Here is an 18,008-nt window from a genome sequence, read left to right on the forward strand (position 1 = left end):
GCTAGTCTCAAACTCCTGACCTCAAGTGATCCGTCTGCCTCAGCCTCCCAAAGTGCTGGGATTACAGGCGTGAGCCACCACGCCCGGCCACAATCAGACATTTCTAACCAAGCATAGGAAAGAAAGCTGTGTTCCATTAAAAATATCTGCCATGGGTACCAGAAAGAGGACATTTCAGTATGAATACCTCCTATTTACCATTCCTGCCTCAAAAAGACAGATCTTTCTCAGCTACAATAATGAAGGAAATCTTCACAATGTAAAGAGAAAATCTGCTACAACTGTCAATTCAATTTGCAAATGAAGGGCACGTCCTATACACTGCCATTGTTACATAGAATCTGGGTCCTCTCTAATTTACCTTGGGTGTCCACTATACATGTTACTTTAATTCCAAACCTTCATGTCCTTTTCCTCCACCCCATTCCGCAAGAGTAAGCAAGAAACAGGAACAGCCAAGTAAAACACCCGTATTTGTTTGGCCAGAGGTGTGTCCCGGCCCTGATACAGGAAAGAAATCCACCATTTCCCTTTCTCCCACTGCTCACGGATATTCTTAGGCTTCCTTAAAACTGCCACTCATCAGAAGGGAATCTGTCACCACCGCTTTCTGGAGTTAGATTCAGTGTGACACTGTAACTTAGACCTTTCCAAGGTGTTAATCCAGAAGTTTCTCATTATAGAGGCCTCCCGTTTCTAAACTGGTCTCTTGGCACAGACAGTGTTGCAGCATTTCCATTCATTTAGTAATATTTATTAGAACATCAGGGTCAGATTTCATCGTCTTTCAAAAAAATATTAACCTTTTCTTCAAAGAACTGCCCAATGAGACCACCATAATTTAAGGAACGTATTCTGCTGAAGCAGGAGTTGGCAAAGCTTTTCTGCAAAGGCCAGGTTAGGCTTTGTGGCCATATAATCTCTGCTCCAACTCCTCAACTGTGCAGTGGTGGCTTGGAAACACCCTGGATAATACAGAAAGCAATGGGCCTCGCTGCGTTGCAGTAAAAGATTCTTTGCAAAAACACAGAATAGGCTGGATTTGACCATGGGGTATAGTCTGCAGACCCCTGATCTGAAGAAAGGACTGGCGCAAGCTTACATTTTCCAGGGTGACACAGCAAGTACCACACGCAGCACCGACCTTTCCCAGACACTTTGCAGTGTGCCAGCATCATGGAAATCCTTCACAGGCCTGTGCTCACAGCTATCCTGTCCACCCTACAACAGCCCACTTTACTCTTTATTCCCCCTTGGACTCCATTCCACCTGGGGAACGAATAAACTGAGAATCACCCTAGAAGCTTCCACCTAGGCCCAGGGAGGGAGGAGCTGCCTGCTCATTTTTGCCGCTGACAACTCTTTCTCTAAGCAGCAGCAGTGTCTCGCTCTCCCCATCTGTGTCTCCACTACCTCCTCTGCATTCAGAGCCCCGAGGTGAAAGCTGTCCTGTTTCTGCAGCAGGTTATAAATCATAGTAAAGCAGCCCTCCCCTTTCCTGCCTTCCCTTCCTCTCAGATTAATTAATTAATTGTCAAGAATACGTTTCTGTCTGCAGAGGATGGAGACAGGTGGAGAGGGGTGGAGAGCGGGTGATTCGTGAGTCTGTGAACCCAGCCTGGTCTGTTACACCCCCACCTCAGTCTCTCCCATGAATCATTCAAAGCTTTCAGCGGAGGGGTGCCCAGGACTCTGAGAAATGAGCACATTCCCTTATCTGCCACAGCTGCATGAATCACAGCCCTGCTGGGAACCCAGGGTTGTTGCTGAGACACTCTCCTTTGTAAGAGAAAGATGGCTCTGGGTGACACCAGAGTCCTGGAGGCACCTTGAGCAGACACTTTTTCTCTGGAGGTGACCTGTGACCCTAGAGGTCAGAACACAGAAGATGCTTAATCCCTGCCTCCCACCATGCTGCCCACTCCTCCAGCTCCTGGAGATTCACACCCAATGGGTTTTAAACTCTGCACAGAGATTCCTCTGGAAACAGTGTAAAGCCAAAGGCGAAAAACACCCCACCTTTAAACTAGAGCAGCTGGGATCTACATGCTTAACTATTGGGGTTCTCAGGAACTTCCATCTAACCAAAGGACTCTGTAGCTGGAAAAAAAGGACTCAAGATCATTGTATTAGATGATCACAGATGCAAAGCTTAAATGGAAAAATGTCCCAGAGTCAGAGGAGCTCAGTTTTCTTCCACCAGTCCTCCACTACGGGCAGTCATACAGAGCAGGCCAGTCAGTTACCTCCTCCCACAACTGTGGAGCCCCAGTTGGCTTTTAAACCAGCTTTGGATTTTGCTCCTTACACTATTCCCCCACCCTGTACACACACTAGTCTTTGGAGAGGAAACAGAAAACATAGAACACACGCACGGGCGCACACACACACACAAACAGCGGTTGGAAAAACCAGTATCAACATCAATTAAAAAGCTAAATGCTTTTCAAAGCAGAGCACAATGTTCCCTCGGCCCGGAATGCCCTTCACCTCCACTCCTCTGCCCAGTTAACTCCTCCTTGTCTTTCAAGACAGCCCAAGGGCCACCTCCTTCTGCCACTAACATCCGGTGACTAACACTTGAGGACCTTCTGGCCTGCAGCCTAGTGCTCTTCCCACTACCAGGCCCTGCCTCTAGGACACACGCTTTGGAATTGTGACTAGGTTCAGCCAGCCGCCTTAGAATGAGGTCTTTAGGGAGACAGTAGCTAAACCATGTGGACGGGATACAGACAGACTGGAGTTGTGATGGGCTCTATCCTCAGGGGACACCGAGGCCAGTGTGCGCCCTGCTTGAACACAGCGAGCACTCAGCTCATAATGACATCCAATGCACAGAAGATGCACTTAGCAGTTATATGGTGGAGTTGCTGCACAAAGTGAGAACTGGAGGTAACATCTGGCTAATTTAGGCAAATATGGGCTCTGGGGCCTAAACTCACTCTTTAGGTATCTGCTTCAACATCAGAGAAGCTTTCCCTAATTCGCAAAACCATGTTGGATCCCCCACTATCTGCTCCCTCATCCCTCCCAATGGTCCATCTTAGTGGTTATCACACTTTGGACCTATAGGTTTGTGTGCTGTTACTGCAAATTCTGCGATGCCAGGGAAGGGTCTGTCTTCTCAAGATCGATATGTCCAGGTGCGTGGCACATAATAGAAAATCAGAAATCATTGATGAATAAATGAAATATATGCTGAGCCAGGTGAGGGTTCATCAAATCCTAGAACCTATCTGATTTGAGGAATATGGAGTTAAAGGCTGAACTACTATGCCTTTAGGTCAGTGATTCTCAAACTGGCCTGTGCAACCCAATCGCCCAGAGGTCTTGTTAAAACATGGATTGCTGGACCCCACCCTGACAGTCTGGGATTCAGCAGGGTGGGGCTAGGGCCTAATAATTTGCATTTTATACAAGTTCACAGGTGCTGCTGATGCTGACATTCTGGGGACCACATTTTGGGGACCATGGCTTTAGGTCATCACTTGGCATCAATATGATTATAAAAATGGACCCACATACATGGGCAAGAAAATAGTTTTCAATTGGATGACTGGGAATATATTTATTATCTTTGTTAAAAAAAAAAAGAGAAAGTTTTAGAATTTCCATAGACAATTCATAGACTCCTAAGAATAAACACCAGAACCTAAAGGTCTTCAGACTCAGTTCAAGAAATGTTAATCAGATAACTGTCTCAATTTTCTATGTGATTGATGTAACAAGCCAGGAGAGGCTTAGCTGTATGTCACAGGGGGAGTGGAGGGAGTTCCCCATAACTATGTTTAAAATGGCAAAAAGAGCCTTTAGTCAGAGTTTTTTTTTTTCTTTGAGATGAAGTTTCGCTCTTGTTGCCCAGGCTGGAGTACAGTGGTGTGATCTCAGCTCACTGCAACTTCCACCTCCCAGGTTCAAGCAATTCTCCTGTCTCAGCTTTCCATGTAGCTGGAATTATAGGCACTTGCCACCATGCCTAGCTAACTTTGTATTTTTAGTAGAGACAGGGTTTCACCATGTTGGCCAGGCTGGTCTCGACCTCCTGACCTCAGGTAATCCACCTGCCTCGGCTTCCCCAAGTGCTGGGATTACAGGCATGAGCCACTGCACCCGGCCTTTGATCAGATTTAAGGTCAAAATCATAGATGAACTGGAGAAAGATGAATGGGCAGCATTTCCCCAAAGCGGTAGGGAGCCTGGAATGGAAGTGATCAAGACAACAGTTTTTCTGCAAAACCCATGGCCCTCCCCCTTACCTCTGCATAATCAGCCACGAGGTAAAGCTCCACGTACTTCATGGAGTTTAAATCTTCCCTTTTCATCTAAGAAAGAGAAACAGATCAGTGCTGTAGAAATAGTGGACTTGGCCTCATTTTTTATAAAAACTGCTAAGAAATAGAGCTGCTGGATAAGCAGAAGCTACCTCCATAATGATTTTGTCATTGGGTACTAGAGATGTTCCTGGCTGTGGTGGCTGTCACTCATGTAACACTTTCCACTGACATTTGGTTATTGCTGGAGGCTTCTTTGGGACACAGGATCTGGTCCTTCATTCTCAGAAAATACTGAGATGAGCTGGTGAGCACAGGAAGGACAGAGGCTAGCGTATGAGAGGGAGTGTGCTAAACACCACGTTCCCACAGAACCTCCAAACCTTGAAACACCTTGCTGTTTTCAGTATGAATCAATATGAGAACTGTGTGCACATAGTGAAGTGTCTACTCCAACAGGGAAGGCATACTTTTTTTTTTACTTTTTTATTTATTTTTGAGGCAGGGTCTCACTCTGTTGCCCAGGCTGGAGTACAGTGGCACCATCTCGATTCACTGCAACCTCTGTCTCCCGGGTTCAAGTGATTCTCGTGCCTCAGCCTCCTGAGTAGCTGGGATTACAGGCACCCAGCCACCACGCCCGGCTAACTTTTGTAGTTTTAGTAGAGATGAGGTTTTGCCATGTTACCCAGGCTGGACTTGAACTCCTGGCCTCAAGCAATCTGCCGGCTTTAGCTTCCCAAAGTGCTAGGATTATAGGCATAAGCCATGGCACCCAGTCTTCTTTTCACTTTGTAAGCTTTCTGACGTCAGCATCTGACTGTTTTAAAGGTAGTAGTGCTTTCCCTCACAAGCAGTTATTCTATTATGAGGGTATTTCACACTCAACAATGACTTAGAATAGGAGAAAAACACTCTTTCTTTCTTCTTAGCCAGACCCTTCAATTTAGAAATACTGGATTCAAAGTTAGCATTCTCAGAAAGCCTGTCCCAAGTTGGTTTCTGCACCGAGAGCCTCAAAACTCACCCTGCGAGGTCGTTTCTTGGTCTGTTGTGTAAACTGAAGAGCCCAGTCCCTGGTGGTGGGCTTGGAGTGCTCGATCCCACAGTTTCCCGGGGGCAGCTTGAGATGTTCAGATCTGTAAATTAGGTGTTGGCCCTCGCTGTCAGGGAGGGGCTCGATGACATAGCTGAGGTTACTGCTCACCGTAATCAGTCCTCTGTTGATAGGAAAAATAGAATCTCTGGTCAAAGATTATGGTTCTGTAAAAGTTCCTTGGGTAGGTCTTAGTTTCTCCACATGCAACATGACACAGTTGGTTTTGATCATTGGTTCTTAACCTAATTATGGGGCCATGTAGCCCTTTGTGAGACTCTGATGCAAACTCACACTTCCTCTCTAGAGAAATGCACATACACATAAAAAGTGGTTCATGATCTCTTGGACCCCCCCGTCCCTACCACCAAGCTCATTGTGAGACTCCAGGTTAAGAATCTCTGGACTGGGAAATCTAAAAAGTTCTAAGAAGGCTGTACCTGTGACACTTAAAACTTATAAAGGATGGTATGTCCAGGATCCCAAAAAGCCTTCCAAACCAAAACACGGGATATGACAAATTATGGGGCGAAACTTTAGAGACTCAAAAAAAGCAGTACAGTGGCCAGAGAAAGACCAGGGCCTGCAGGTGAGGTGACCCAGGTTCTAGATTTAGTTCCAACGTTCAATTGTCACATGCTTTTCAACAACCATCTTAAATCTCTCCAAGCGTCAGTTTCCTCATCCCTAAAACTGCAATGATAACTTATCAAGACCCTTGGATGATTAAGTGGAAAGGCAAGGGTCTTTGCGCTTGGAAACCAAAGCTAGATGCAACAGTGATGACATGACTACCTGTCCCAACTGCCCCACATCAGCACCGCAGTTATTTGCTGAAGTGACATCCACCACCAAGCATGAGTGACTACTCTTTTCTCTCCTTGATTATAGATACTAGCATTGAACTCAGAATAAACTCATGGAGCCCTCACTGTGTCTTAGACATAATCTAGACATAATCCTTGTCCTCAAGAAACTCACAGTCCTCTGGAGGACAATCATACACATTTACTGGGGGCCCACTACGGACTAGGTATCATGCTAGTTGCTGAAGATGGAATAGTGAACAAGACACACTAAGTGCCTGCCCTGATGAAGCTTTGAATCTAAACATTGGAATAAGTCACTCTAATATGTAACAGAGAGAGCAAAAAGTTTCATCACTCCTAACAGCGATGGCCTGGAGGCAGCCGCGTCAAGTGTTACGTCACCAAGTCTGCTGAGGACTTACCTAGCCTCAGCAAGGAAGAAGACCATGACCTATGATCTATTACTGCTGCAAATGATCAGTGAAGGCCCAGGCAGCAGACATTTGTCATCCTTGATACAGTGAGATAAATATGATAGCAGAGGTATGTAAGCAAGGGTCGGGGGAAGGAGGAAGCCCAGGAGGAAGGCCCACAGACTCTAGCAGCATTTTGTATGCTCTAAAACCTCAGGCAGGCTCTCATCCATCCAGAGAGCTCAGAACCTGTAGCATCTCCAACCCAGTCTTTGCCACTGTAAATCGACAGGACCTCTCTCTCTTAGCTTATCTCAGCTTCCACCTCTACCACAACCCCCACCATTCCCGCCCAGATTTTGCCCTTTGGGAAGAGCCTGTGACGCTCTCAGGAAAATCAGCGCCAGGCCGTGATGGGCAGCAGCCATTCCTGGATCCCATCCCTGGCTGACCTCATTCCAGATCCAGGAAGCCTGATGACTTCCTGGCTGCCTCACCCAGGCTGACACAGCGATACCCGATCACCTTCTTTGACAGACATCTAAGGTACTCCCTGAACATCTAGGGGTGGGAGTAGGGCAAAGAGCAAGGGTCACATCCACTCCCTAATCCAGGCAGGAAAGGGCAGAGGAGAGAGCTGTGACACACATCCTGTTCCCAAGTTATCTCTTCATCCCAGCCAACCAAGCCCTCTCCCATCAGCTCAGTTTCCCCTAATGGCTACACACTTTGGGAACAGAGGGCTTGACCACAAACCAACTGATGGTTCTGTGTGCACCAGGCTGTGGTTGCCGAGATTACACCCAGTGAGTGGAAAGTTCCATAGAGGAATCAGGGAAAGTTCCAGCAGAGGGTCGCAAGGCGTAATTGATCTGGCATCGCTTGAACAAGCCTGTGAGCTAAATAGGACAGAGACCAAGTCAAAGTGTAGTGCACAATAAATAAGAATCATCATAGTGGCTGCAGATTATTGAGCCTTTACTATGGACTTGGCACTGTGCTCGGTAAGCATTTTATTATTCTCACCACCTTCCTAGGATCCTTACAAATATTATCCCAATGTACAAATGGGAAAACAAAGGCTCAGCAAGGTTAATTAATCCAAAGTCACACAAATAGTAAGAGTAGGGATTTGTTTTTGTTTCTGTTTCATCAACTTTTAAGTTCCAGGGTACATGTGCAGGCTGGGCAGGTTTGTTACACAGGTAAACAAACGTGTGCCATGGTGATTTGCTGCACAGATCAGCCCATTACCTAGGTATTAAAGGAGTCGGGATTTGAATGGGAGCATTCTAGTTCCAAGTCCTGCAACCTTACCCTGACCTTCCACTGCCTCAGGCACGATATTCCTGTAGAGTAGAGGCTGGGCACGGTGGCTCACGCTTGTAATCCTAGCACATTGGGAGGCCGAAGTGGGCGGATTGCCTGAGCTTAGCAGCTCGAGACCAGCCTGCACAATATGGGGAAACACTGTCTCTACTAAAAATACAATTAGCCAGGCATGGTAGCAGGCACCTGTAATCCCAGCCACTCAGGAGGCTGAGGCAGGAGAATTGCTTGAACCTGGGAGGCAGAGGTTGCAGTGAGATGAGATCACACCACTGCACTCCAGCCTGAGTGACAGAGCAAGACTCTGTCTCCAAAAGAAAAAAAAATAGCCCTGTAGAGTGAATCAGAAAAATACCATGAGTTTACAGATGGCTCCAAGTGATGGTGCCAGCAGCTCTCCTCTGAGGGGTGACTGGCCTCACCTCGGTTTCCCAGGAGAAAAGGCAAAGGAGGCATGAAGCCTACTTTTCACCTTCAGATGCCATTGATTGAGCTAACCGGGTGCCAGGCACTGTGTTTACAAACATTATTCTTACTTTATTCCCACATCATCATTATAAAAAGGCACCCTCATGAGTCCCATTTTATAGACGAAGAAACTGCGGCTCAGAGACATTAAATAACAAGCTCTCATGGTTAAGGGCAGAGTGTGGGCTCCAGGCATGGGGACCAGATAATCTGGAGCCAAAGATTTAAGGTCCACACACTGTGGACCTCATGCCCTTAAGCTCTATGCTGTCTGGCTCTATCAGTGTGTTCCAAGCCTGTGTTCGAGATCTCTAGCAGCAGAGGTCCCAGGGCTATCTACTAGAATATTCTACAGTGTATTAAAAACACGGGTATCCAGGTCTGCTGTGGATATGGTTTGTTTGGCCCTGCCAAGTCGCATGGCAGAATGTGGTCCCGTGTTAGAGGTGGGCCTGGTAGGAGGTGTTAGGATTGTGGGGTGAATTCCTCATGAATGGCTTGGTGCATCCTGGTGGTAATGAGAGTTTTTACTCAGCAAATTCCCATGAGAGTTCCATCAAGAGCTGGTTCTTAAAAAGAGCCTAGCATGCCTTCCCTCTCTCTCTCACTTCCTCTCTCACCACTTGATCTCTGCACACACGGGCTCCACTTCACCTTCTGCCACGAGTAGAAGCAGCCTGGGGCCTTCACCAGAAGCAGGTGCCGGAGGCATGCTTCTTTACAGCTCACCGAAGTGTGAGCCAGATAAACCTCTTTTCTTTATAAATTGCCCAGCCTTGGGTATTCTTTTACAGCAACACAAATGGACTAATACAGGGCCCAAACTAAAACACCTAGCTCTGCAGGCCTGAGTGTCTGCACCGTTATCGAGGCCCATGAGTAATTCCCTGCCCAGCCATACTCAGGAACTTCGGCCTGCAGACCACACTCTGCAGCCGGCGCCTGCTTTCCACCAGGCCCTTAGCAATTCTGATTCAGGGAGTGGGCAGATTACAGTTTGAGAGAAACACAGGCTCAGAAGGACACTGAAGGTCCTTCCAGCAATAAATAGGATTCTGTGGCCACTTCCCTCCCTTCCTCCAACTGCTGTTCTGGTAATTTGCTCATGTCACGGCTGCAATCCTCTCACACGGCCTGGGGATGGAGGAGAGGCTGGCACGAGCCCCAGGACTGTCAGCGGTCAGCAGCTTTGTTGCTGGGGGAATGTCTGAGAATGTGGTTCCAGGGCCCTCCCCACCCCCACCCCCACCCCCCACCCCTTTAGCTGTCCTCTTCCAAGCACCACCAGTCGTTTATCCTTCTAGGAGCCTTGGTTGATCTAATTTGCTGAATATTAGCACTGGCAGAGGCAGAACTCAGCCAGGAAGCATGAGCCAGGGCCCAGGAGGCTGGGTGGCCAGGACCTCACATGCCGTTCTCCATTCTGTTCTCCATCCTATTACTCATCGTTAACAGATGGATGCAAATGAAATGGTACAGGAAAAACCCGGGCAGGGCAGGCCAGGCAGGAAACAGGCAACTCATGTCTAACCCCTGAATAACTGAAGGATTCACCAAATGCATTCTTTAAGGAACTAGGCCAAGAACTGCTTCCTGGGGACTTGTCCATTCAGAGCTAAACCCAAGGGCACACATTCTACATCCCTATACCCAGAGGTGCCCTAAAAGGTAATTACTGGGCCGGGTGTGGTGGCTCACACCTGTAATCCCAGCACTTTGGGAGGCTGAGGTGAGCAGATCATGAGGTCAGGAGACCGAGACCATGCTGGCTAACATGGTGAAACCCCATCTCTACTAAAAATGCAAAAAGTCAGCCAGGCGTGGTGGCACGTGCCTGTAGTCCCAGCTACTCAGGAGGCTGAGGCAGGAGAATCACTTGAACCTGGGAGGTGGAGGTTGCAGTGAGCCGAGATCACACCACTGCACTCCAGCCTGGGCGACAAAGCGAGACTCCATCTCAAAAAAAAAAAGTAACTACCCTGCTACCCTTCTTTCCTCTGCCCTTCCCTGCAATTTTTATCCATGCCAAAGGAGTTACAGGAAACTCCAAAGACTGCAAAAAAGAGAAGGCTTGTAGGTCATGTGCTTTCTCAGGGATGGGATACTCCCATATAGCATCTGGATTCAAACTCTAGCTGTGCTGTCTCCTAGCTGTGTGGTAAGTGATGTAATAACACAGCCCATCTCACAGAGTTGCTGTGATAATGGACTCAATAGGCAATGTTTACTAATAACCAAGGCAGGATTTTAAAAGAATAGCTAATAGTCACTGATCATGTATTATACATCAAGCAAGATGAAAAGCGTTTTATTCAATAGCAATTCCACACATCTGTACTGAGAACCCACTGTGTGACAGGAATTGTTCTCAGCACGGGAAACAGCATGATCAAAGCAAAGTCCCTGCTGTCAAGGAGCCTGCATTCCTCACCTACTGTAAATCCACCAAGGACGTCAATATTGTTATTCCCATTTTACGGATGAGAAAACTGAGACTGGAGAACTTAAGTAGCTTGGCAGGGTTTAAACCAGGAACTATCTGGCTCCAGAATCTAAATTCATCACAACTTAATGATACTGCCCTCTGAGGGCTTAATTTGCACAATGCCTGACAGAGGGGGCATTTAAGATCCGTTCTGCAGAAGGAAGGCAGAAAGGACTTGCCACTTCTCGTCCAGGGCTGGCTGCGTGTATCTGAGCCACCTCCTTCTGCCCCTGGCTCCCACCTCCCTGAGACTCTGCCCAACCTCTCTGCATCCCAGGGCCTCCAACAAAGAGGGAAGCTTTTCTTTCTTTTTTTTTTTTTGAGACGGAGTTTTGCTCTTGTTACCCAGGCTGGAGTGCAATGGCGCGATCTCAGCTCACCGCAACCTCCGCCTCCTGGGTTCAGGCAATTCTCCTGCCTCAGCCTCCTGAATAGCTGGGATTACAGGCATGCATCACCGTGCCCAGCTAATTTTTTTGTATTTTTAGTAGAGACGGGGTTTCACCATGTTGACCAGGATGGTCTCGATCTCTCGACCTTGTGATCCACCTGCCTCAGCCTCCCAAAGTGCTGGGATTACAGGCATGAGCCACCACGCCCGGCCAGAAGGAAGCTTTTAATGGTCTGGTCTACGCTCGTTTTACAGAAGAGAGGAAAGCCCACCCAAAAAAGAACTTGCTCAAGCTCACCTAGTGAGTTAACGTTAGAGCTGGGGCAAATCCCAGCTCTCCTAACATCCAGGCTCGTACTCTGGGGTATGCCCCTGACCACTCACCCCACTCCCAGGACTTAGCCACCTTTTGGATAGAGTAGGACCTCGGGAGGGACCAGCCTGGCCACGGCAAAGACAAGGAAAGAATTTAATGGGGAGAGGAAAACACAGAGGTCACATAGCCAGGAAGTACAGAGCTAGCTCTTAAATGTGGATCCCTTGCTTTAGATGTTGAGCTTGTTCCAGGCCATCATGCACACTTTCCCACACATTCTCCTGCATTCATTCTCAATCTCATATTGTCCCTCTCTCCCTCTCTCACAGAATCTGAGTCCAGGGACCAGGGTTAAGGTATAATTACAGTGAGTGTGAGCCCTAAATTTTTGAAGGCAGAGTTGCTGTAATATAAGGGTGATCCATCAAATAAACCACTATGGATGATTTACTGTATACCTCTGAAAGACTTTCTATATAATGAAACCTGTCAGACATTAGTACAAAAGATATTATGCAACCATTAAAAGAATGAGATAGATCTATGCATACCTAAAACATAATGCTATGTTTGAAAAAAAACACTAAACTGTATGCATAGGGTAACCTCATTTGGATTAAATATGTTCATATGTTATATACATATATATACACACACATACAAAAATTATGTATTTCAATTAAGAATACCTTAATATATATATATACACACACATATATATATACACACATACACACAAAATTATGTATTTCGATTAAGGATACCTCCAACAGTAATTACAGATGGAGAATAGGACTGGTTGGAAGGGTAGGACAAGATAAAGAACTTTCACTTCTTAACGCTTATATATTCCTGCATGATTTGAACATTTAACACTAAACTTGTATTAGCTATATAATGAAAATTTTTAACAAAAAAAATTTTTTAAAGTAAACAACTTACCAATTAGGTACAACTTCTGCTGATAGGCAGTGAGCTACAGACACACACACACTGTTTCCCAGAATACACAGGTTCAGTCAGAGACACCTTAACCCAGTGTAATCGTTAAGAGAATGTCTTAATCTTAGACAGGCTTGGGGGAATGACATTTGACATCCCCAGTGAGATGGGATGCCACATCTTTTTATTGGTGTCATTTTTTTTTTTTTTTGAGATGGGGTCTCGCTCTGTCACCCAGGTTGGAGTGCAGGGGTACGATCTCAGCTCACTGCAACCTCTGCCTCCTGAGTTCAAACAATTCTCCTGCCTCTGCCTCCCAAGTAGCTGGGACTACAGACATGCACCACCACACCAGCTAATTTTTGTATTTTTAGTAGAGACAGAGTTTCACCATGTTGACCAGGCTGGTCTCGAACTCCTGACCTCAGGTGATCCGCCCATCTTGTCCTCCCAAAGTGCTGGGATTACAGGTGTAAGCCAACCATGCCTAGCCTATTGGTGTCATTTATAAGTACCCATAGTTTCCAATCAATTCTCAAAGGGTCCAGGTCCCAAATAAGATTACAGACATTATATTCCTGTATTAGTCCATTTTCACACAGCTATAAAGAACTACTTGAGACTGGGTAATTTATATAGGAAAGAGATTTAATGGACTCACAGTTCCGCATGGCTGGGGAGGCCTCAGGAAACTTAGAATCATGGCAGATGACAAAGGGAAAGCAAGCACCTTCTTCACAAGATGGCAGGAGAGAGGGAGCGCAGGAGAAACTGACACTTTTAAACCATCAGCTCTTGTGAGAGTTCTCTCACTATCATAAGAAGAGCATGGGGAAAACCGCCCCATGATCCAATCACCTCCCACCAGGTCCCTCCCTCAACACGTGGGGATTACAATTCGAGATGAGATTTGGTGGGGACACAGAGCAAACCGTATCAATGACATATCTATGTTATTTTTTTCAAGGAATATTCCTAAAAGGATATACAAGAAACTGGTAACAACGGCTGTCTCTGGGAAGGAAGGAAATCTGGAAATCTGGAGTGAGAAAGAGACCTGTTTTTCACTGCACACTTTTGTACTTTTTTGAATTTATTTTTACTAAGATCATGTATTACTTCTTCAACTAAAGTAACCTAAAGAATTGCTTTGGAGAGAAGAGGGGGCTCAGCAACCATCTAGAAGCTCAGCTGAATTCCTCGTTGTGTCATTAGCCCCGAAGATCTCACTTGATATAAATTCTACCTATTTTCTCCAATCACAGGAGCATGTTTCCAGGAGAGAACAATCACTACGGAGGTTTTCCGCTGCAGCAGTGCTTTGTGAGTTTTGTGAGGCACCTTGAATTTTGACGACATGGGTTTGAATGCTGCTGCTGTTGCAGCTGCTCCTTCTCCAGGATCTGAATGGAACCATCTGGCAGGAGTCTCCAGCTCTTAAATCAGTCCACCCACAGCCTTGGCTTCTTAAGGTGTGTGTAGTGAGAAGGCTAGGAAAGTAAGGCAGGTGGACCTCACCAGACAGAAGTGTGCAAAACAGAAACACACAGACGGCTCACCGAGTACCCCCATCCGTGCCAGCACTGCTGCTGGAACGATTTTAACAAGAGGCCAAGCCAAGTTCCCACTGCTCCGGACTGAGGGGATAGAGGAAGAGGCAGAGAGAAGCAGGTCACACCTGCATGTTCTTTTTCCTCCTTCTTGGGACAAACTTTGTTTACTCACAGACTGCAGGTGGCGGTGGCTGGGCCTATAAATACCACTGTGAGGCCAGTTGGCTTGGCTCAGCCGGGTCATTTAAGCAGGGGGGATTTCAGGCCACTCTGTTAATGCTTCCCATCCAAGGCCCATTTCCTGCCTAATTTCCTCCAGCCAACTCACCATGCAGCATCCAAACGAAGTCATGGCTCAATTTATAAACAGACAATTGGGACCTGCAGTGTGAGAAAACTTCGATCTGTATAGGAGCCTGCATAAGTCTCAGCATGGTTTCACTGATGTAAGATGAGGAAAATCCTTTATGTTTAAAAGTGCTATAGTTACAGCAATAATCTCTACCATGCCTAATACTGATGTTCATTTTATTGATAAGGAAACTGAGGGCTCCAAAATTACAGTGCTGGTGTTCCCTCCACCTGTGTAGGGCATTGGCATTAGGAAGACACCCAATTTCAATTTGTTGAATGAAAAATGCAATAATTGAATGAATCAATCAATCAAGAGAGGAAGAACACACAGTGGAGCCACCTCCTATCAGCTCACAAGAGCCAATCAAAAGCATATCTTCCCAATTCTGCCTTCAATAACATCGTATTGGGAGCTTGAAATTGATTATGGTGGGAGTATCTTTGCCAGCATAATTGGCAGATGCTACGAATCAGGGCTTTTTCCTTTTTTTCCATAGAGCTAGTTTACACTGGGCTGAAGTGTCTCTCACTGAGCCTGTGTATTCTGGGAAACACTGTGTGTGTGTCTGTAGCTCACTGTCTATCACTACACAGAGGCACCACATAGTACAGTCAATCAAAACCCAGGCAATTAGTATATGCAATGAGATACCAGGTTTCTCAGATCATCATCCTTCTTCAAAAAAAAAAAAAATACGGGATATTGAGAGGGGTCTATGTAAAATAATACTTATTACTTCACATTCATTTATAGATCCTACTGCATGCAGGCTGGAGGAGAGAAACAGACATTTGAGATATACTCCATATTCTCAAGGAACACACAGTCTCAGGTACAGACTATAATGTGCACACAAATCACTTGGGAATCTTGGTAAAATGCAGATTGAAATCCAGTAGGTCTGCGTGGAACCTGAGATGCTGCACTTTGAACCAGCTCCCAGGTAAAGTTGATGCTGCCCATCCACAGACCGCACCTAGAGAAGCAAAGGCCTAGGAGGTCACTGCATGCTGACAGTGCGCCACTGCAGTTCTTAGGTAAGATAGCTATTCACAAGCTGAATCCTCACAACCGCAGGCATATATTCTTTTTATCCGCATTTTACAATGAGACCATTGAGACCCAAGATCACCCAGCTGGTAAATTGCTCCTGGCTCAAAGCCAGGTAGTCTCACTCAGAGAAGGAAGGGTCACTCTCAAAAGTACATTCTGGTTGGAACTTTTCAGTTGATTTTCTGTCTCGAAAATTATCCCTGTCTCTCCTTCCTCTTCCTACTCTCTGTTCATTAACCATCCATTTCCTATTTCACCACCTCCAAGTACTTCTACAAAAGAAGAACTGAACAGATGTGGAACCAAATGCTCAAACTCATCCATCCGGAGTGTAGTAACTATGTGTCTTCTTTTTTATCTTCTGTTGCTTTGACATCTGGTCTTGCTGACAGTAGAGGGACTGCCTTTTCCAGGGTTAGCTGATTCCTAGAGATAATCAACAATTGCCCAGCTACCTTGCCTTTCAAATGGAAGCCAACCAATCCAGAGCCTGTACCCTAGCCATCTATTTTATGGGGCTCTCACCCTTTTGGCCACTGTCTCCCTTCCCTAATCACCCCAGAACCAGGTACGGGACAACTCAGAACAGAGAGCCCATAAACCCCAGGAACCTGCTGAAATTATACGAACTAACCAGTCCTAAACCTGCTTACTGTGCCTCACCCATTCCTTCCTGCAGAAACCACAATAAGGGCTCCTGCTGACATTTCTCCGGGCTCCCTCTGCCTCCTGACCAACCCCAGTGCTTCCTGTGCTGCCCCCGACAGCATAGCTGGCCCCCTCCTCTTTCTGTGAGTATAGCCATTTTTTTAATGTCAGTCATCCCCTGATTTTTTGGCCTTACCATATCTAAATAATAACAAAACCTGTATTTTAAATATCAAGTTCACCAGGAAAGTTAAATCCCAATGGATTTGTGGGTTACCTAGGCTTTCCCTTGCCCCTCGTCCTCCCAGGCTCAGCCCCTCTCTGGGGTAGCTTGCACACATTCTCAATGGACTCCTTCCCAAGGTCCTTGCCTTAGCCTTGTCTGTTTGTCTTGAAACTTCCATTCCTGGGGAGAGTGCCAGGTGCCACCTGCAGCCTCAGGGTCTCTTACCTAATTCCCCGGCAGGTGCTGAGCGTGACGCTGGACAGTTCTGTCTCCCTCACCGTGCCGTGGTAAAAACAGTGATCCTACCAAGGAGAAAGGAGGTGGTCAGCCCAAAGAACACTGATAAGCATGGCAACATTAATGTCTCAGGACAGTGATTGGTGATGCATGGCTTACTATATACCTACCCAACCTTATAGCACCTTACAACCTGCAACGAGCTCTCCAAGCCACCATTTCATTTGATGGGGCAGGGCAGATGCCCTTATCTCCATGAGCAGATGAAAAGCTGAGGCTCAAAGGAGCAAAGAGATTTTCCCAAGGTTTCCCTGCTGGTTGGGAAATCCAGAATTTTCCTAGCGCAGACCTCTTTCCATGGCGTGATGTTGGCCACAGAAAACACTGATTCCTGAAAGAATCTGCCTCCCCAGCGACGTTATCTTTGCAACCCCCTGCAGTGAGTTGAATAGAATCCCCCTAAAATTCACATCCACTTCAGAATGTGATTTTATTTGGAAATAGGGTCTTGTAGATGTAATTAAATTAAGATAATGTCATGCTGAGCCAGGTGCAGTGGCTCACACCTGTAATCTCAGCTGTTTGGGAGGCTGAGGCAGATGGACCACTTGAGGTCAGGAGTTCAAGATCAGCCTGGCCAACATGGTGAAACCCGATCTCTACTAAAAATACAAAAATTAGCAGGGCATGGTGGTGCACACCTGTAATCCCAGCTACTCGGGAGGCTGAGGCAGGAGAACCGCTTGAGTCTGAGAAGTGAAGGTTGCGGTGAGCCGAGATGGCACCACTGCACTCCAGCCTGGGCGACAGAGTGAGAGTCTCTCAAGGAAAAGGAAAAAACAAAACAAAAACAAAATGATGTCATGCTGAATTAGAGAAGGTCCTAAATCCAGAGATTTCTGTCCTTCTAAGAAGAGGGAAGGACACGGAGACACACACAGTAAGAGACGAAGGCCATTTACAGATGGAGGCAGAGACTGGGGTGATGAAGCTGCAAGCCAAGGAACGCTAAGCATAGCCAGAAGCCACCAGAAGCTAGAGGAGCGCAGAAGGATTCTCCCCAGAGGCTTGGAGGGAGTACGCCCTGCCAACACCGTGAGCTTGGACTTCTAGCCTCCAGGACTGTGAGAAAGTAAAATTCCATTGTTTTAAACCCTTAAGTTTATGGTGCTTTGTTACAACCCTCCCTTCTCTTCCACAGCTCTTGCAGCTCTTCCACCCGGATCACACTTGATTTGGCACCTGTGCCCCTGAGGCCTGCTGCTGCGCTCCAGCCACGGCGTCTCACAGCTGTCAGAAATCCTCCATCACTACAAACAGCTGTGAGCACTACACCACGCCAGGCCCGGGCTAGCCCCGGGAGACACCATAATGAGCAAACAGAGTCACAGCTTCAGCCTTCGCGGGGCTTATGGT

At 46.7% G+C, this 18,008-nt stretch overlaps 1 protein-coding gene across 2 annotated transcripts in view; it reads right to left on the reverse strand.

Moving 5' to 3' along the window:
* The window catches only part of ADAM19 (ADAM metallopeptidase domain 19), a 99,833-nt gene that overhangs the window by 39,715 nt on the left and 42,110 nt on the right, over positions 1-18,008 (reverse strand). For both annotated transcript variants that reach the window (XM_064376486.1, XM_064376485.1), the window contains exons 5-7: positions 16,581-16,657; positions 5,299-5,491; positions 4,257-4,322 (exon numbers count right to left, since the gene is read on the reverse strand). In XM_064376486.1, the coding sequence (XP_064232556.1) occupies positions 4,257-4,322; positions 5,299-5,491; positions 16,581-16,657 (336 nt within the window). The remainder of the gene's footprint in view (positions 1-4,256; positions 4,323-5,298; positions 5,492-16,580; positions 16,658-18,008) is intronic.

This window comes from Aotus nancymaae, unplaced genomic scaffold, assembly GCF_030222135.1.
Source record: "Aotus nancymaae isolate 86718 unplaced genomic scaffold, 86718_ANA_hifiasm-v0.15.2.pri h1tg000015l_0, whole genome shotgun sequence".
Lineage (NCBI taxonomy): Eukaryota > Metazoa > Chordata > Mammalia > Primates > Aotidae > Aotus > Aotus nancymaae.